The sequence below is a fragment of the Nicotiana sylvestris genome, chromosome 12, assembly GCF_000393655.2.
Source record: "Nicotiana sylvestris chromosome 12, ASM39365v2, whole genome shotgun sequence".
NCBI classification, from domain to species: Eukaryota; Viridiplantae; Streptophyta; class Magnoliopsida; order Solanales; family Solanaceae; genus Nicotiana; species Nicotiana sylvestris.
Genome location: NC_091068.1, coordinates 82,184,996 through 82,206,802, shown reverse-complemented (window position 1 = coordinate 82,206,802; position 21,807 = coordinate 82,184,996). Strand labels below are relative to the sequence as shown.

Sequence of the window (21,807 nt, the reverse complement as noted above, 5' to 3'; positions counted from 1 at the left end):
TTGCATCCCTTTCAACTATTGATCTTTTTCTTCTGTAGAAGCTTAGGAATGGCCCCCGATAACTTTCTGTTTGCATTTCCAACGAGATTCTATCAATTGAATAAAGTACACACATACAGATAGGCATACCATGGACCGTTTAAGCGACTGTAAACCTACCTACTACAATATCCCTTATACACTTTTCAATTTTGAGCACAAGGAGATAAACAAACATATGCAACAGTCAAGCATCCGCAATGCATGAAATAAAATTAGTCAGAGATATCAAAATGAGGCGTATAAAATAATGAAAAGGCACCATATGACAACTGATGTAACCACCCTTTTTTTTCTATTATCTAAGAATGTGAGACACCCTGACACTATCGAGCAGGCAAGATACGAGAAATCAATATAAGGAACATAATAATGAAATGAAACACTATATCCAGCGCTCATCCAGCAAAGAAGAATAAGTTTCATTGAAGAAAAATTGAGTAAGTTCATGGAACACAAATTCTACAAGTTCACCATCAAATTTAGTTATTAAGCTAGAAAAACCTGACAATCAACCTAAGGAAAAGTTCAATTGAAAATACTCTTAGGTCCATGGTGTCCGCAAGAGTTGATCTTGATCAAGCAGTCCCATTCAGTTTTTGCAGTCTATATTTTAGGAGCATCAATTGTAGATTTCACCCCTTTAGAAAATTTAGATTCCAAAACCAAAAACAGCTCGTATCCTATGGAAGATAAAGTCCCGCCATCCTCTCTCAGTATTCTCCACAACAGTTGCATTACCATATCTGCACCATCATAGCAAACATGAGAAGAAAAAATCGCATAATCATATATAAGCAAACTAACATAGGTAAATAGATAAAAGCAACGGACCTGTCTTCCTCTGGTACATCTGTATGTGTCAGCTTGACAACTGTAACTCCAGATCCAGGCTCCTCAAAAGTAATTTGGACCTGCAACAATCATCACCAGAGATGCATCAGGAAAAAACCACCATTCTCCATCAGAAACATTTATGTGGCATTGTGGCTATAGGCTGGCAAGTCGCAACACGCAAACACACAGTCACAGTTCCATCTAAAAGGTCAACCCGGTGTACAAAACATCCCACATTTACACAGGATGCGGGGAAAGGCCGCACCTCAAGGGGTGTGATGTAGACAACCTACCCTAATGCAAGCATTAGTGGCTACTTCCACAGCTCGAACACGTGGCCAATATGTCACAGCCACAGTTCCATCTATTTAAACATATTGACCACACCGTACACAGAACACAAGCGAGGTAAAGAGAATTTTAAATTCCGACAAATCAATTCAAACTACATCGTTGATAGTTGATCCACAAAATTCTGTCGAAGAAGAACGATTCCGCAACCCTGTTTCATTCAAGCAGGATGGATTGAATGAATCAGGGAGTGGACTAGAGCTAGACTTGGACTTGAATTTTTTGTAAAATCAAGTTCAAAAATCTGTTCTTAGATTCTGTTAAATTGTACTGAATCCATTTTCAATTATAAAGCGAACGGTTACCTTCGCTCATGGTCACTGCTTACATTCTACTTCTAGTAAGAGCCTAAAGTAACGATACATTAAAAAGACATCACAAATAATTCCTCTTTAGTCCATCACCACCCAATCTAAGCATGTAGTCCCTGTGCTTATATTAAAATGTCATATCTACAAAACAATAACACTGGCCAAGATTATAAAGTTCCTTGTCTTACTGTCCTCCAGTCTTCTACTGAGCTAACAAAAGGATTAGTTACACCAGTGAGAACTATTTAGACTATAGAATTTGACCTCACAATCTGGCCACAAACTTGCATCTTTTGTCTATTCAGATGGAACATTTGAACCAAAAAAGATGAATACTAGTCAAGTTACCTAGAACATAACTCATTCTGCACACTATACACACATACACGATTATATACTCCATCAATCAATCAGCTAAATCAAATCCATATTAGTTGAGGTCGGCTATACCATTCTTCAGCTTCCATACCCTATCCAGATATATTTCATTCCAATACAAAACAATTTTCCATATTTAACATAAGAAATTACAATTGATATTGAGCTTACCGTGGACTGGACGCCATCAGGCCAGCTACCAAACCGCCATTTCTGAACAATTAATTTGCCTTCCTGCAACTCTACATTAGTTCCTGTAACTGACCCATTAAATATACTAAACTCCCCTCCCACCTCTTTGCTTATCCTTGCATTACTCTGTGTAAAACCCTTCCATCTTTTCTCATCCATCAATATCTCAAACAAATCTTTCGCCCTACAACTAAACTTCTCCGTCATCGTAATCGTCTTAAACCCTTCCTTCTTCTTCTCCTTCTTCACCACACCCTTTGCCTTCTCATCCACAGCAACTGGAGCCGGAGCGGGGGCCAGAGAGACAACATTTCCGGCGCCGGTGGGTTTTTTAGCTAATTTTTTCACCTCAGCTTCATCCTTAGCGGGTCCACCATTTGCCATAGCATTAACATACGCCTTCACTTGCTCTAAAACAAACGGCTTTCCCTTTTCAACAAACGCATCCTTCAATTTTTTCCCAATGGGTCCATCTTCTTTTACATTAACCTTAATCTCCGGTTCTTCGTCAGCATTCTCATCCGCTATATAAGGAATTTCAACATTCCCTTCAATTTTCGTCACACTATTATTATCAGCTTCTTTTAATTCCCCTTCCCAGGAGAGAATTAAATTCAATTCGTAGCCCGGAATTATTTTCCCCTTACGGATATTGACGTAGGCTTCTCCTTCGAGTTTCTCGAGGTTTTTTGTGCGTATTTCGAGGTTGTTCTCGCCGTTAATTAGGGTTTTGTTAGATAAGAGGTTAGTGAGGAAGTAGCGAGACCATTCGAGGCAGTCAGTTTCAGCCCAGTGCCAATTATGAACGTTGGTGCCATCGGGTCGGTCTTCTACGATCCATCGTTTGTCTCCTTCTCCAAGACGGGCCATTCTACGGCGGAGTACGGTGGTGATAGGAGCAGCGTGAGAGAGAGGAGATGATTCTGTGTTGGGAAGTGCGTAAAGGACCCGTGGAAGAATCTAGAAGACTGAATTTTCTTCTTTTCTTTTTACCCTTTTTACATTAACAATAACAATGTTGAATTGTACCGACATTTAAATCATTGATAATGCAAAGATTTTCTATATTATCAGTTGTTTTCTTTATCCATGCTTGGTATAGAAAGGTAGACATCATCAATTTTTTAAATAATAAAAAACATAAATATGTTTAATATTATTGATGTATAAAAATTAAACTCGAAGAAAAAATGCTCTGGCGTCCATGTACTGTAGTACTAGAAATCGTTGCCAACAACAATATAAGGGGTCTGTTTCTAATTCCTTTTTTCAATTCAACTAATGTAGGCAAAATAAAATAAACAAGACGAAATTTTATAATATATAGTCGGATATTTGTGTTTGATCAAAGGTTACATTAAAGGGAAGTTTAATTGGAATTACAATTGTAAACACAGACGCAATGTAATGGGCCAAGGTTACCACCAGTGCAAACTCCATTCCCGTTATGTATTTTTAAGCATTCTCTTTGACAGTTAGCAAGGATGCATTCCTTTCGATCCAACGTTACAGTGCATCTATTTTGGGCTTTTACCTGAGTAATTGTCAATGCGACTGCATACAAATTGAAAGAAGAATTAGCATTACCTTTTTTTTTAGCACAAACAAAATAATAAACATAGAAAAAGAATTTGAGCCAAACCTGAAAGAATGAGAAAGAAACAAAAAACAGAGTTAAAAAACTTAGCCATCCTTATTGAAGTTGATCTCAAATGTCAATGGTTTGCTTTGGTGCAAGGTGAAAGAGGCTTTTATAGTTCAAATTTGCTAAGACTTGCATTGATTTTATTAGGAAAGTAAAGTAGCCAGATAATTTACTTTCCAGGGAACAAATATGACTATTGTATAAAGATAATAGTTTATAATATGCTTTCCATAGAGCAAAGATGGATTGTTTGATTTGTTTCCTTCTTGAAAAGTTATTTGAGTAGCAATATTTAGAATCTAGAGTTGTTGCAACAAGAGAAAAGGCAATTTCGATTATGCGGAGGGAATAGATTGGAAAGCTTACGTTTTTTTTAACCTTGTCAACTAGTATTAGTATTCGCGTGATGTTCGGACGTAAATTATGTCAAATTATGATTTGAGTTATTTGAATTATGTGCAAAGAACCTTAAATTATACCTTCTATACAGAAATTATAAATAATCATTTGATATTAATTAAGAAGCAGGACATGAAACAATTTTAACAAATCTCATAGTGGATAATATATTTTCTTTTTCTATATCCGTAATAATCAAACCCTTTGATTTTGACACTTGTATTATATTCTTTATAACCATTTATATTTTTTTTTAATTTTTTTTTTGTGCAATTGATATGCATTACTTATTCTCTTTTCTTTGTATGCATGAATACAACCCGCGTCTGTTATTCGTGTAAAAATTGCACGGGTCTAGGCCGTCACATTCCTGTCGCGTCTGCTATTCGTGTAAAAATTGCACGGGGCACCCAACCGCTTTGTCTTTTTGTTTGTACCCGTACCCGTTTTTTTGTTAAAAGCCATTTGAAAAGACTATTTTTCCCTTCTTTATTAAAAGACTACTTTCTCTCCAAGTATATGCTAGTCCTCTACTGTCTCTGTCTCTCTCTCTCCCGTTATTCGCATTTTTTTGATTTGCTCTTATCAAGTCCACTTTCAGATCTAGGCCGTCACATTCCTGTCGCGTCTGCTATTCGTGTAAAAATTGCACGGGGCGCCCCTTTTTAACCTGTAGTCGCTTTGTCTTTCTGTTTGTACCCGTACCCGTTTTTTTGTTAAAAGCCATTTGAAAAGACTATTTTGCCCTTCTTTATTAAAAGACTACTTTCTCTCCAAGTATATGCTAGTCCTCTACTGTCTCTGTCTCTCTCTCCCGTTATTCGCATTTTTTTGATTTGCTCTTCTCTGAAATCAAAGGGTTTTCGTCATTGTTTCGAATTTTCAACTGCTAGTCGTCGTTGTTCCCACATTACGATTTAATCACAGGTACATTGCATTAACTTTCTGGGTTTTATTTTACGATTTAATTTCTGGTTTTGGGTTTGATAGTCATATATTTATGATAGGGTTTAGTTTGATAAGTTCATTAGTTTTACTTTTACGTTTGTATTTTTAGGTTTTTTGAACGAGTGTTTATGTTGTTAATGAAAATTCTATAAATTCTTCTGTGATTAGACGTTCAAGTTTTTAAAAATTTTCAGAGTTAAACAGATGATAATGATACCTTAGATATGAGCTGAAGTTTTTTTTTTCATGTTTTGGCGTTATTTTTGATTTTGAATTTGTGTTTTGTTTTTTTGCTGAATGTTTTGTGCTTGTATGGAGAACCATAATTAAGATTTTGTGTTTGTAACCGGTGAATTCCATCTTTAGGAGCTGAAGTTTTTTGTGTTTGTAACTGGTGAAGTCCAGCTTTAGGAGATGAAGTTTTTGTGTTTGTTACTGGTGAACTTCAGCTCTAGAGCTGAAGTTTTTATTTTATACCTGTCGAGTTGAAGTTTTTTTTTGTAACTGTCGAACTTCAGCTCTAGAGCTGAAGTTTTTGTTTTATACCTGTCGAACTTCAGCTCTAGAGCTGAAGTTTTTATTTTATACTTGTCGAACTTAAGCCTTCTTAGGTGTTGAAGTTTTAAATGATCTTTTTGATAATGTCCTGATGTTATTATTTGTATCTTTTACTTTTTTTGGACAGATGGCTCCTAAAGTACCTAAAGATCCTAAAGTAGCTAAAGAAGGCAAAACACCTAAAAAAACCTAGACTACAAGTAGTAGCACCAGGTCCTTATGTCCCTGAGTCTCCACCTACAGTACCAGGACAAAAATATTTTGAGTTTATAGAATGGTTTAACTCTAAGGGTTACTGGAAGGGGAACCATGATTTGAAGAGTTTAATTGCAAATTTCTTGACTCCTGCACAAAGGGATAAGCTTAATAATAGTGCATTTAGATACATTATTGCTATGGAGAATTTCAAATGCAGCATGAAGTTGGTTCATTGTCTGTGTCTTTCTCGAATATTCATGAATGATCGAGACTCCATTAGTTTCAAGATTTTTGGGCATGATGTTTCCTTCACCCTTGAAGACTTTCACATTATGTATGGTTTGCGGATCACAACACATAATATTGAAAAATCATTTAATCGAGAGAGCACTATTCTGAAGCGCTATTTTGGTAAGTCCAAGGGTGTGAGTTTGAAGGATATTCGAAGTTTTATGACTCGCAATGTAATTCCAAAGAATGCTGTGAATCATGCACACGTATGTGAGGGTGATGATAATGCAGTTAAGCTTATGGAAATTCTTATTATAGAGTCTTCTGTTTGGGAAAAATACCGAGTCATGTGTGATTAAGGAGTATGCATCTATCGTTGAAGACGAGAAGCTTTGTGCTGAATATCCTTGGGGTAATGTGGCTTATGAGAAGCTCATTTTTTCACTGAAACATGCATTGGACAAGCAGAACAAACATCATGCAACTGAGTATAAACTTACTGGATTTCCATATCCGTTATGTGTTTGGTTCTATGAGCGCTTCCCAGATGTTCGGGAGAAGTATGTAGCAGAGGATGAGTACCTTGATATGCCTCAGGTCTCCAGGATGTTACGTTATGTATGCGTGGGAGAGCCTAAATATCCCGAACTTTATTATATATTCAAAACTCATGAAGTAAGTTACTTTTTTTTATTTTTGTATTTGTGTTAATATGCTGATGTATTAGTTTTTTTCTCATCATAATATACTTTTTTGTATTAAACAGAGATATCGCGACTTTAGGGTATTGGATATAATTCCTACAGAAGAGGAATTGAATTCAATGCCTTTAATTGGGAAATTACCGTGCAACCGAATTCGTTCAAATATAGTTAATGCAGTTCCTTCAACTGGTAAATCACCACGTACTCTGAGTCGATCAAAAAAATTGAATCGAACTCCTGTCATTGGTAAATCACCACCTACAAAGAGTCGATCAAAAGAAGCAAATCAAACTCATGACATTGGTGAATCACCACGTAGTCGGAATCAACCAAAAGAACCGAATCGAACTCCTTTTATTGGCGAAACATCTCGTACCAAGTGTCGTTCTACCTCGTCTACATCTGACTTTGATGACGATGAATTACTTGATACAATATGCTCTGTAAGTTTTGATCTGAAGTTTTTTTGGGTTTGTTTTTGTAAAAGTACAACATGTTTTTTGAGCTGAAGTTTTCTTCTATATCTGAATTTTTGTTGTGTATTTATTGTAGAGGTTAACGATGGAGGTTCAAAGGCATGCAAAAAAAGAAAGAAGCACGATCGTGAATGATGTTTTTGATAAGTTTAAAAAGGAGGAGCGAACTGCTATTGTGGATGCGGTTTTTGTAAAAGTGAAGGTAAGCTAATTTATAGAGAAGTCTTTTTATTACAACATGTTTTTTGGGTTTGTTTTTGTAAAAGTACAATATGTTTTTTGAGCTGAAGTTTTCTTCTATATCTGAATTTTGGTTGTGTATTTATTGTAGAGGTTAACGACGGAGGTTCAAAGGCATGCAAAAAAAGAAAGAAGCACGATCGTGAATGATGTTTTTGATAAGTTTAAAAAGGAGGAGCGAACTGCTATTGTGGATGCGGTTTTTGTAAAAGTGAAGGTAAGCTAATTTATAGAGAAGTCTTTTTATTTGTGCTGATTTTATTTCAGATTAATCATTGTTAGTAATTTTTTTCTAGGAATATTTCGATGAGAAGTTTGAACAGTTGTTTATGATTGTCAACAAATCAAATGGAATGGACGATGACAATTTTGATTTGAGTAAGCATCGAGAATATGACAAGAGGAACGACTATTACAAAGATCCATCGGCTTTTGAAGGCGATCAACATGTTCAAGAACAAGTTGAAGAGCACAGTTCCAATGCAGATAGATTGAGCAGAGATGTAAATGATGAAGCACATTTATCAACTGAGAATATTGGAAGCAAGCAAGGTGCACATAATCAAGTTGTTGAGACTGAAGAACATACTGCTCATGATGCATTGCGTAAAGTCGCAGATGATAATGCTACACATAATGAAACGACTGTTGAAGGCATTGAACATGTTCAACAACAAGGTGGAGAGGAACAATCCAATGTCTATAGACAGGGTAAAGGTGGAGAGAAAGGTGCAGATGATCAAGTTGTTGGCACTGAAAAACATGCACCGAGTTGTGCTTTGGAAAGTGATATTGAAAATCAAGCACCTGTTGGTACTTTAAATCTAAAAGACGGTCGTTATGCATGAGTAATAGCGATTTGCAATTAACTTCTAGGTGGTGATACACAGGAAGTTGTTACTACAGGTACAAAGTGTGAAGTTTATAATATTTCAATTATACCTTAGATAGGAGCTGAAGTTTTGTTTTCATGTGTTTGTATTTTTTGTAAAAACTACAACATGTTTTTTGGTGAATGTTTTGGTTTGTAACTGGTGATCTTTCAGCTATAAAGCTGAAGTTCTTTTTTTATAACTGTCGAACTTCAGCTCTAGAGCAGACGTTTTTTTTATAACTGTCGAACTTCAGCTCTAGAGATGAAGTTTTTTTTGTAACTGTCGAACTTCAGCTCTAGAGCTGAAGTTTTTTTTTGTAACTGTCGAAGTTTTTGTTTGTGACTGGCTAACTTCAGTCTTCTTAGAGTTGAAGTTTTAATTGTTTTTTTATAATATCCTATAGTGAAAATTTCACTACAGGTATAAATTTTTTCTATGTTTTATATATAGAAAAACTAGTTGATCTATTCCCCCTCTTTTATGAATATGCAGTGGAAGTTGAAACTAGTCATGGTTCAATTTCCACAACTCAAATGTATACACGTACTGAGTTCTTCATCTGAAGTTACAAGCATTCCTTTGCTTGTATTTAGTTTGATATCAAACTATACTTTTAATGCATATCTGGTTGAATCAATATTTGCAACTTCACTAATTTTCTTCAGGAAAGTATTGAATGATATGTTCTTATTAAGTAGAACAAGTTTTGTATCATGATCCAAGTATTTGAAATCAGGAGTCCAACTCCCATTGAAAGTTATAACAATGCAAATCGAACTCATCCTGCAGATTCATGTTTAGTGGCAAGTATTAGGAAAGTGAACAGAAGAATTTTTTAGGTTGTTTGTGCTGAAGTTTTTACAAATAAACTAAATCACTTAGGCATCTTCTGCTGAAGTTTTTTTGGAAAAAGATGTATGACATAATTAATGAATCCTGCAAAGAAAACTTCAACTTATAAGTGCTAAAGTTTTTAGAGATAAGCTTAATAACTTCAGCATATTAGTTGAAATTTTTTTATGATGGTGATTCACAATGCAGGGGAAAAAACTTCAGCACCTAGGCCGAAGTTTTTTTGGTGCAATATGATTTTTTAATTTAGCCAGTGTAGGAGGAAAACTTTAGCCCTCCTGCTTAAGTTTTTAAGTAATAACTAAAAAACTTCAGCACCTAGGCCGAAGTTTTTTTGGTGCAATATGATTTTTAAATTTAGCCAGTGTAGGAGGAAAACTTCAGCCCTCCTGCTTAAGTTTTTAAGTAATAACTAAAAAACTTCAGCACCTAGGCCGAAGTTTTTTTAGTGCAATTTGATTTTTTAATTTAGCCAGTGTAGGAGGAAAACTTCAACCCTCCTGCTTAAGTTTTTAAGTAATAACTAAAAAATTTCAGCACCTAGGCCGAAGTTTTTTTGGTGCAATATGAAATTTTAACTTATGTTTTATGGTTTTTTACCCAGTATACGAGGAAAACTTCAGCTTTTAATTATTGACAAAAAAACTTCAGCAACAAAACAATCATATAAAATTTAATATAATTTCTTCTTCGTTGTGTTATTTGCCAGCTTGTTAACTAAATAACTTCAGCTTAGAATGTTAGAATTCATCGTCAAATAGATTTAGAATTGCAAATTCAGCATATCAGTGAAGTTTGTCAAACAACTTCAATCAATCAATCAGAAAACATATAATTCAAAAACTATTTTGAATTCTGGAGATGAATTTGAATACTTACAATGTATTTGAATTTGAATTTGGAATTTGAATCTGAGACGCGTTCTCAGGAGAAACAGACTGATGGAGGAGATACGGAGGAGATCTGGAATTTGAATCTGGGAATATGGAGGAGAGACAGACTCTTATATGTTTTGGAAGGGGTATAATTGTCATATTATTACGGATTTTTTGTTAGTTGGTTAGGAAATCAATAGTTTTTAAAAACAGGGTATAGGTTAAAAGATGTCATAAAAATAGTGTACGACTGCAAATCCCCCGCTATTCGTGCTCATAATGTTGGGCCTGTTTAAGCTCACTAAGCCCAAATCGCCAAGAGTCCAGCCTCTTTTCCCTTTCTTATGTTTAATTATATTCACTGTTGTTTACCTTTCTTGTATATTTGAATAACTAACTCTATTATTGGATCTTTGATATCCCGACTTTCTTTAGGGAAGTAGGCAAACCAAGACCTATAGGTAAAAGAATCGAAAACCAGAAATTCTGTTTGCTTTAAACATTCTAAGATTTAATCACTTATTAGTTTCATATTTGTTTTAACAAATGAAGAACCCCATCTTGTTGTTACTAAGAATTTTTAATAAGATTGGACTTTTGATAGATTCTAAACCAAAATGAGCTCTCTTCGAAAGTAACTTGCTAAGCCGTTTTCAAGAAATAAAACACAACTGATGTTTGCGAATTAGTGGACATCAACGAGTTTCAAAATACAAGATCCCGACGAAAATTAATTTTCAGATAAAGTATTCCTACTTAAGGTATATTTTCAAATAGTCTCTTACTTTACTAATTTTCATATAAATAATTACCTTTCCAAAACACATAACTTTCTTTCGAGCAAAGGGTTCTTTTACAAGATTTTCTAAAGCATATCTAGTTTTTCAACTTCACGAGCATGTATATCTCAAGGGTGAATTCCTATGAAACCCCAAGACCTATGATTCCTTTTCAAAGTACCTGCACACCCCTTTTCTCGAATTTTAGACAAGACTTAGAATATTTTTCTAAAGACTTTAAACATTGATTAAGCAGAATATAGATTTATTTTCCCAAAACCTAGCCTAAACCTAAAGAGCCACCCTAGGTAGATTCTGAGGGGTGCCTAATACCTTCTCATTGAAATAAGTAGAACCCTTACCCAAATCTTACCGGTTAGCGAACTATCAAGATAATAATCTTATAAACCCATAGGTACCCTACTATACCTTAAAATATTAGGTGGCGGCTCTCTTATCAACTTCGGATGAATTATTAGTTGTATTATATTTTGACTAGTGCAAAATAGGGTGCAACAGAAAGTATTGCCACAAACATCTATATATCCTTATCATACAGAAGGAACTAATCTTTACGACACACCATGGATCTCAATCAACACTCATCCCGAGTGACCCTGACACGAGATCACGTCGTCTTAATGCCCATAAGCCACTTTATTCCCCTCTCCTACACCCAATACTACCTCAAACTGTTATGCCCGAGTTGACGAGACCTTCTATAAATCTGAAGTTGTTCCTTCCATCTCTCTAACTCTACCTCGCAGAACCAAAAATGATGTAGAAATACTCAAAGTCTCTCCTACAGTCCGCTACAAAACCTCAATCCTTAACCACACAACAAACATAAGAATCCTTAGGTACCACAATCTTGAACCCACTAGAACCATCCTTGAGAGACGCCCACTCTGACCTAGTCCCTAATACATAACCAAACAAGCCAAATGACTAGTGCTTTATTAGCACATGAAAAAAAGAAGCAGTCGAATGAATCATTTCCCTTGCACATCACATCCCCAAAGAAATATCAAATCTGATCCATTCCACAACCTTCATGTATCAATACATTGATATGTAACACATATCCATCAAATTCCTTGCTCGAATTACCCATGAGGCACTCTTTCTCAAGTCATAACTAATCCACAACATACCGAAACCTATCAACTACAAAAACACATGACAATGTGACCCAATCATCGACGTAGGCTCCCCCGCTTGGTTTTAAGCCACAATCACATAACTTAAGAACCCACCGTGATTTCTCCTCCTCAAATACCAAGATCTCGTACTGTTACTCAGCTGCATTTCTCATAAGCTCATGTTGCACTAATCATAACACATCCCATATTATCAACCCCAAATGTACACTAAACCTCATGATAGTCGCGCCATTTTCCTCAAGCGATCAAGACCCACATCATAGTACATACTTCCCGCTGGATAGAAGGTAAAAATCTTCATAGCAACCTCATAAGAAATCATGTAACCCCTAACCTTCTCATAGGAGATATCCCACCTTTGTAACCTCATATCGATATCCTCCAACGACATTTCCCTAGATATGACCATTATGAATCAATTAATCCTCTGGAGTCCATACTTGTTCACCAGCTATAAAAATCCGTTCATTCCATCGACACCAACTGATGCTCCAACAACACGTTCAAAACTCGAGATTATATTGCACCTCAAAATGAAATCAAGTATTCACATTTTCTCTGCATGCCAAGCAAACTCTTTTCGTCACATTCAAAATTTCTATGTATAGAAGCCACAATCCCAAACGAAATAACCAACTTAGTCATTTGTACACAATTCACAAATCACACTAAGCTTTTCTCAAAACACGCAACTACCCTACTACAAAATCCATAACGATATGCTCCCACTTCCACTTCAATTTAGCCATCTTCCAAAGTAATCTACCCGGTCTCTGCTGCTCATACATGGCCTGATAACAATTCAACCACCATGATACATATCGAACAATGTTCTTTTTCATTCTCTGTCACCAATAATACTACATCAAATCATGATACATCTTCGTTGTACCTAGAAAAATGGAATGCCATCAACTCCAAGCCTCCCCAAGGGTCACCTCCCTCGAACCATCCATAGTGGAAACACAGATTCGACCCTGAAGTTGAAACACACTGTTATCACTAAGGACTACTTCTTTAGCACTACCTCGAACCACCGCGCTGTGTCCCTTCAGACACGCAAATGGAGACCATCATACCAAGCTCCATTAAGATTGGAAATACCCCAGCCGAAGCCTGAATGTCCACAACCCAAATGCCTCCCTTATGCTGGAACAAATACCAAACTCCCTTCATGAACTGAATAATCCTATTCTCGAAGCATTCACTACCACGACACACAAGTAAACACCCTACTATTTTGCACCAACATCGCGTGAAATGATAGTTATATACGCATATTATATCTCTGTCTCAGTGCACTTTTCATATGCTGTTTCATATGTATTAATGTCCTTGTACATGACAGAAGTTTGAGCTGTAAGCATATTGTGATATTATGTGTTATATAATTGGATTATGTGAGATGTGAGAAGTGAGTCAATGAGACTTGAGCAGATTGATGACTGATGTGGGCCATAGAGCCATGTTATGAGTTATGTTGTATCAGGTTGTACACCGCAATGGATTTATATTGGATCAGATTGCACGCCACAACAGATTGATATTGGATCGGGTTGCATTCCGCAACAGACCATATTGGCTTATGATTAGCACTTGGGCAGGATCATCCCCTTCGAAATCTGGCATGCCAGCAGTGGGCGCATGCACTATGATATATATATACACATGCTTTGATAGGGGCATTGATGACAAACACTCGTACAATGCTGAGTGATTGTGTGTATGTGAGTATGATGTTGTAGGCAGTGAGTTAGGCACCTTGAGTATGCTGAGAGTAAATGTACTTGAGGATATCAGTGGGAGATTATTTACTTGGCATGTACGCATAAAGATGCATTTTCCTCATGCTAGATAGTAATATGATATTTGATGATGTGACATGTATATATGATATATAGGCTCAGAGATGTGTATTCCTCATGCTAGGCGGTAAATGATAATTAATGACTTGACATGTATATTTGATACATAGGCATAAATATGTACTTTCGTCATGCTATTTGATAAACAGTCTTATCTGGGATAAGTCATATTAATTTGGACTGATGCGTGCACCAAGCTCACTATTGGGCAATATGATTATGATTAGTGCTTGGCAAGGATCCTTCCCTCCGGAGTCTGACATACCAGTAGTAGGTAAAGGCACAATGTTATATATAGGTGCTTAATGATGGGCAGTTATGGCAGGCACCTGTACAATGCTAAGTGTGATTATTCTTGATGGATCCACTGTGATATTGTTGATTTGACATGTAGGCATAGAGATGTACTTTTCCTCATGCGAGTTGATAAATAAAATGTTTTATCCATGTTGGGCTTTAACTGCTATAAAGAAGCATGCCTAAATTTCTGAAACGTGAACAAACTGAACATAATATCATTGATCTACCTGTTTCTACTATTTTCCTTTATATCTTGAACTGTTACTGGTTATTGATATTAGTATCTAACTATTGTTTCTAAGATCGTCACTACTTTCAATCCACGATTAGTTTTGTTACTTATTGAGTACACAGGTTTGGTTGTACTCATACTATACTCTGTACTTCATATGCAGATCCAGGTACTCCAGGCAAGGTGATCTCTAGAGTTCTGTTGCTACCAGCCTTTTGGGAGACTACGAGGTAGCTGCTATACAGTTCGCAGATCTTGAAGTTCTCATTCATTATTTCTATTATTACTGTTCTACCATTCAAACAGATGTATTCTTAATTTTGCCTTGTATTTTGATACTCAGTATTGCTTATGTACTCGTGCACACCAAATTTTAGGGACGGTTGTAGCAGTATTGTTGTTATATTCTCAGATATTTCATGATGTTTCCACTGTTCAGTTTGTTAGACCTTGTTTTATCAAATACCTTGTTTTATCAAATACATTCATGAGGCCAAATTTAACCGCATTGCAAGGGTGGAGAATCAGGCCAGTCATTAGAGTGGATATGGGCCAGCGACGACCATTAACACGGAGGCATCAATTCACTGTAAACAAAAATTGCTTTTATTTCCAAATTGCCTTCAAGGTTCTGGACCCAAGTTGAGCCCAAACTTAACAAAAGAAAACGACAGCAACTTTCAGATCCAATTAACAATAATTATTGACACAAGCAGGAGTAACTTAAACTATTCGAAGTGCAAAAATTCATAAAATTCAGAACATCTCATATTCAAATCCTCATATCTCATTCAAATTATTATACCAAATCATGACTAAACAGGCTGGACTTTTACCTTGAACAACACTTTTCAACAGGCTATCAAATCAATTAATACAAGACCAAACTTAATTATATGTCATTCAAACACTAGTCAACTATTCAAACCAACCAAAGTGTTATTACCATTACCAACTAGGACACTTCTTTCACCCATAGCTATTTTCAACACGACTGATGCTAAACAAGAAAATCAAATCACTCAAAACTTCAGTTTTATGCTGTGACAATCAGCTCATGCTCTATTTACGAGTCAAAACATTTCTAATGATAAACATTGCAAGCATATATGAAATTGAAGGGAAACGACTAAGACTCATTGTGAACATCTACAGTTATTGATCAATTTCAGATTCCAAACTTCAAATGCACTTAAGTGATGTCCATAGTGTTTGAGAATACCTGGAAAACAAAATGACAAAAAAGGAAGAAGGTCAGCAATAGCAGGACAGTGTCAACAGCAGCAATGGAACAGTAGTCTATCAGTAGTTCAAAATTAGTTTTAGAAACCCAAAATCAGACCATCTTCAACCCAGGTGCAAGATGTGAAACTTTTAGAGATTTAACTAAATGAAGAAGATCAGAAATCCCCAGCTGACACATAATTATATCAATTTTGATCAAAGAAATATGCTGGAAATTAGTGCAGTTTCAGAATTCTCAGCTGTTTTTGGTCTCAGAATTTTTTTTATCTCTTTTCAGTCTCTTAGGTCTGCCTTGAAAGGCAAGAAAAACTGCCTTTATAGGCAAGCTATTAGGACAGGCTTAAAGAATTCAAATTTTGCAATTAGACCCTTTTTACATTTGCAATATAGCTTAGATATCCCTAGGCAACTATCAGATTTACGGTTAAGTCCTAATGACAACTTCTGGGAAGCTTCCTATTTCAGTTATAGAGAGATTCTTTACCTAGATTTCCCAATTTACCCTTTTAAATCCTGTTAATTACCTTGCCAACCAAACAAACTTGGGCTCAAAATAATCAGGCATCTTGAATTGGGTCAGAAATGACTCAAAAGCACAAGGCTGGTTCCAAATCAGTCCAAATGAACATTCAGAAACTCAAATTCTGATCCAAAAAGCCCCAACAACACGAGTAAACAATTTGACCCTGCGCTAACTATTACCTTGACAATTATGAATTAAAAGTAACAAGATCATTAATAACAAGGTTGACACAGCAAAATCAACCCTAAGCGGGTTTGGAATAATTAAACAAAGATACTAACAAAGTCGTGCTTAATGGATCAAAAGCAGTTAAAGAAATCAATTTGGGAAAACAAAACTTAACGGGGAGCACAAGAACACAACCAACTCTCAAACATCTTGTTATATTCCTGTATTGTTTAGGAGCACGAGCAACATTTGAGGATTGTGCACTAGCTTCTGAGGGAAAAAAAGTTGTATGCTAAGTTCTCCAAGTGTGAGTTTTGGTTGGACTCAGTGGCTTTCTTGGGCAATGTGGTGTCTACTGACGGGATCAAGGTAGACCAGAAGAAGATGAGACAGTTTAGGGTTAGCCCAGAGCTTTTAATTCTATAGAGATCAAGAGCTTCTTGGGTTTGGCTAGTTATTATCGTTGCTTTGTGGAAGGATTCTCATCTATTGCAGCTCCGTTGACTAAGTTGACTCAGAAGGGTGCTTCATTCAGTTGGTTTGACAAGTGTGATGAGAACTTTTAGAAGTTCAAAATTGCTTTGACTATAACTCCAGGTTTGGTATTACCCTCATGATCGGGGATGTAAATTGTCCATTGTGATGCTTTACGCATTGACCTTTGGTGTGTGTTGATGCAGGATGGTAGGGTGATTACCTATTCATCGTGTCAGTTGAATCCCCATGAAAAGAACTATCTAGTACATAATTTAATGTTAGCAGCTATTATGAACACGCGCTAAAGATTTGGAGGCATCACTTATAGGGCATTTCTTGTGAGGTTTACACTAACCTTTAGAGTCTTTAACATTTGTTCAAGCAAAAGGATTTGAATTTGAGGCAGCAGAAGTGGTTGGAGTTTTTGGAGGATTGTGATATAACTATTTTGTATTATCCAAGAAAGGCTAATGTGGTAGCGGTTGCCTTGAGTAGGAAGGCGGAAAGTATAGGGAGTTTGGATTTTATTCTAGATTTGGAGAGTCATTTGGATATGGATTTTCAGGCTTTGGAAAATAGATTTGTAAGGTTGGATATATCTGAACCCAGCAAAGTTCTTGCATTTGTTGTTACACAGTCGTCCTTGTTTGAGCGCATTAGGGATCGTCAGTATAATGATCCCCATTTTCTTGTCCTTAAGGACACGGTGTTGCGAGGTGGTACTAAGGTAGTAACTATTGGTGAGGATGGCGTATTGTGACTTTAGAATTGGATTTATGTTCCTAATGTAGATGGTTTGACAGATTTGATTCTTGAGGAAGCTCATAGTTTGCGGTTCTATTAATTTAGGTGCTACGAAGATGTATCATAACTTGAAGTATCATTATTTGTAGCAGAGGATGAAGAAGAACATTGTTGGGCAAGTGTCACAGTGTTTGAATTGTCAATATGTCAAGTATGAGCATTAGAAACTAAATGGCTTGACTTAGAGATTGGTGATACCGGAGTGGAAGTAGGAGAGCATTACTATTGACTTTGTGGTAGGATTTCCACAAATGTTGAGGAGATTTGATGATTTTTGGGCCATTTTAGATAGAATAACTAAGTCTAGGCATTTCATTCCAGTCAAGACTTCTTACACTTTGGAGAAGTTGGCTCAGATATACATCTGAGAGACTGTCTGCTTGTATGGTGTGCTTGTTTCTATCATTTAGATTGAGATACTAAGTTTACATCACACTTTTGGAGAGTTGTTCATGAGTTGGACATGCAGGTGGAGCTAAGTACTGTATTTGAGGATATGTTGAGGGCTTGTGTTATTGATTTCGGAGGTTAGTGGGATAAGTTTCTACCATTAGTGGAGTTTTCTTACAATAATAGCGACCAATCAAGTATCCAAATGGCTATGTTTGAAGCATTATATAGGAGTGATGTCATTCTCTAGTTGGTTGGTTTGAGCCTTGTGAGGCTAGGTTGTTGGGCATATATTTAGTTCGTGATGCTTTGGAGAAGGTGAAGTTGGTTCAAGAGCGGCTTCGTGCAGTGCCGTCCAGGCAGAAGAATTATGATTATAGGAAGGTTCATGATGTGGCTTTCATGGAAGGTGAGAAGGTTCTTAGAATTTTTCTTATGAAGGGCGTGATGAGAATTGGGAAGAGTTGAGCCACTGGTATATTAGTCCATTTGAGGTTTTAGAGAGAGTTGGTGAGGTGGATTACTGGCTTGCTTTGTCACCTAGCTTGTCGAGAGTTCATCCGATATTTCATGTTTCTATGCTCTGAAAGTATTATGAAGACAAGTCATATATGTTGGGTTTAAGTTAAGTGTAGTTGGGTGAGAATTTGGCTTATGAAGAATAGTCGGTGGCCATTTTGGATAGGTAGGTTTGGAAGTTGAGGTCGAAAGAGATTGCATTAGTGAAAGTTCAGTGGAGAATTAAAGTTAATCGGTCGAGAAGACTTGGGAGACCGAGCATGATATGCGGAGCATATATTCTCATGCCTTTGGCATTTCGGGTATGTATGGTTCTAAACCCGTTCAAGGGCAAACATTTATTTAAGAGAGGAATTAATGACACAGCTGGTTACTATATATATTTGTGCCCTGTTCCCCTATTTGATGCTTTCTGGATATTTTTTTTTGTTGTTATGTGACTTGTGCGGATGGTGGGTTTGATTTCGGGAAGGTTTGAGAGTGATTTGGAACACTTAGTCTCTTTTTTGGAAGCTTAAGTTGTAAGAGTTCACCAATATTTGACTTTTTAGAAAACAACCTCATATTAGTGATTTGATGGTTTCAATAGGTTCATATGGTGATTTTGGACTTACGCATATGTTCATTTTTGTATTGGAGGTTCCTAGAAGGTTTTGGCTCTATTTGCCAAAAGTTGGCAATTTGGAAGTTTGGAGAGTTCATATGTTTGAACGAAAGTTGATTTTGATGTATCGGGGTCCGATTAGTTGTTCCGGGACTTTAGATAGGTTCATTTGGATTTGGTTGTAATTCGGAATATTTAAGTATGATTTGAACGCGTTTGGTGAAGGTGGAATGTTTTAAACTTAAGAGAAGGATTTTGATCTTCCTTCGATTCTTGGTTTTGATGATATTTGTGGTGTTTAGAGTCCTTGGATAAGTTTAAATAAGGTAAAGGGACTTGTTAGCATAATTTGATGGGGTCCGGGGAGCCTCAAATGTGTTTCGGGGTAGTTTAGGAACATTACCCTTTGTGTAGCAGTTGCTGGTTTCCTGGTGTAGTGCTACGTGATTGCGAAGATGAGTCATGCCATTGCGAGAAGGGAGGCTGGCAGGTGAGCTTTTTCTCACTGCGTTTGAGACATGGGATTTGCGTTTAGGTAGTGTCATGGGCAGAGCATCACGTTCGCGTGCATGCGATCACGTTAATGATGGCGTGGAGTCAGGTGGGAGGTTTAACTTCTGTCACGACCCAAAATCCCACCTTAATGATCGTGATGACACCTAGTTTGTAAAACTAGGTAAGCTGATCACTTACAACAGTTAAACCATTAAAACATGATACTATGAATAAAAATTAAATATAAATAGGGAAATAAAGGTAATACAAGCCCACACGATGTTAATCAGAACAAATCCCCAAGACTAGGTAGTACAGAGTCACGAACTCTAACTGAATACATAGAAATATCTCAAAATACAATACTATTCAGATAGAAATTTAATAGTATAAATGTAAAGGGAAGGACTCCAAGGGACTGCGATGATCAAATAGTTCTACCTTGAATCCTCGCGATCAAGAAGTTAAGTCTGCCTGGGACCGCTATCCCCAATACCTAGATCTGCACAAAAATTTGTAGAAGTGTAGTATGAGCATACAACGGTTGGTACCCAATAAGTATCAGGACTAACCTCGGTGGAGCAGTGACGAGGTTCAAGTCAGGACACCCACTAATCAAATAACCTGTGCATAATATCAATATAAATCTAACAACAAAAAACGAAATCAATAAATGGCAACAAGGAGTAATCATGGGATAAAACAACAAAATAATCAATGCACAGTTAAAATACAAGTGGAAGTAATTAAGGAAAACAATGACAGTTCTAATCAATAAATCGTTCCATCGCACCACACCTAATAAACACAAATCTCAGGTCACAAATCACGAATCTTATACACATGGCACCTCGTGCCCACATTATCAATCACCCTAGCACGGCAAAAATATCGTGCCACAATATAAGTCACAATCGCATGGGCAACTCACTTATTACACGGACAACTCACGTGCCAATATCACAACTGTCCGACATGGTCACAAGATCAATATCACAATCCGCCCGACGTGGTCAGAGGCTACCAGTCCCAACCGCCCAACTGTATCACAAAAAAAGCAGTTGTGAAAGAATACACATACATGGTTACTGAACATCAAGCTTCATACTCCTAGACTGGTATAAATGATATGTTATGGTGTATGCATGTGCAAGTGTACTATCACAAATCAACTCATCAAGTAATTTCAGAGAAATTGAGTAGCACATTGGGAACAACACAACGAATCATGTAATATGCATGACACACACACGGAAGTCAATAGCAACAACCAGGATACTTCTCTTCCACCAATAACACGACCTCAGGCCATCACATAACATCCCTATATAGCCCACCTTATTACGCCACATGTGCACATAGATATGATATGCCACCCTTATTTCACCACATGTGCATATAGCCACCCTTATTTCATCATGTGAGCAACCCGAGATAACGCCACCCTCATTTTGTCCCACGTGCACAACAATTGACACAGTCGCATAGCAAAACCTCATGCTGACACCCCATATCCACAAGTGCCATGATACCACAAAACAAAATTACCAAGTACCAAAATATCACGACAATGGTACCAAGTCACATTGAGATATATCACTACTTCCGAAAATAATGCACAAGGACATAACAGATAATCATAGCAGCGGAGTGATGTTCAATTAAATAAAGCATGATTGTGGCTAAATCAATGTAATGAGTACGATCAAGTAGTCATAAAGTTATTTCAACATGTTTCATATAGATCTCACAATTACATAAATGCATATTAATAGCTTACGGTCTACTCCGGCCGAAGCCACACATAGCCCACCGCTCAACAACAATGTGGTCAAGAATTTCAACAACAACGGTGAAACAGAAGGAATAAACTTAACAATGAAAGGCATTCCATGAAATAACAACTTTAATTAAGTGCACTTAAATAACCTAAGAGTATAAACCAGTCAAATACAACATATAAGCCCATGTTCATGCTCGTCACCTCATTTACACGTCCTTCACATAATTTAAATAGTACAATCCGACTAAAGAATTTCTCTCACACAAAGTTAGGCAAGATACTTACCTCAATTAGGACAATTCATCACTCAAAATATCCTTTCCTTAAAAATTCACCTCCTTGGTTCAAATC

General features: G+C 36.7%; 1 protein-coding gene across 1 annotated transcript; it reads right to left on the bottom strand.

The window, feature by feature from the left end:
* Nucleotides 1-440: 440 nt before the first annotated feature.
* Nucleotides 441-3,174, bottom strand: LOC104222091 (uncharacterized). Its single transcript, XM_009773269.2, has 3 exons — nucleotides 2,088-3,174; nucleotides 874-953; nucleotides 441-785 (listed from the first exon to the last, which is right to left on the bottom strand). The coding sequence occupies exons 1-3, from the start codon at nucleotides 2,976-2,978 to the stop codon at nucleotides 692-694; spliced, it is 1,065 nt and encodes a 354-aa protein (XP_009771571.1). The 5' UTR covers nucleotides 2,979-3,174; the 3' UTR covers nucleotides 441-691.
* Nucleotides 3,175-21,807: the final 18,633 nt, after the last annotated feature.

Coding starts and splice junctions, on each gene's coding strand:
- LOC104222091 (XM_009773269.2), bottom strand. CDS start 2,978: ATGGCCCGTCTTGGAGAAGGAGACAAACGATGGATCGTAGAAGACCGA. Junction 954..2,087: donor CTGATGGCGTCCAGTCCACG/GTAAGCTCAATA, acceptor TGATTGTTGCAG/GTCCAAATTACTTTTGAGGA. Junction 786..873: donor GATGTACCAGAGGAAGACAG/GTCCGTTGCTTT, acceptor ATGATGGTGCAG/ATATGGTAATGCAACTGTTG.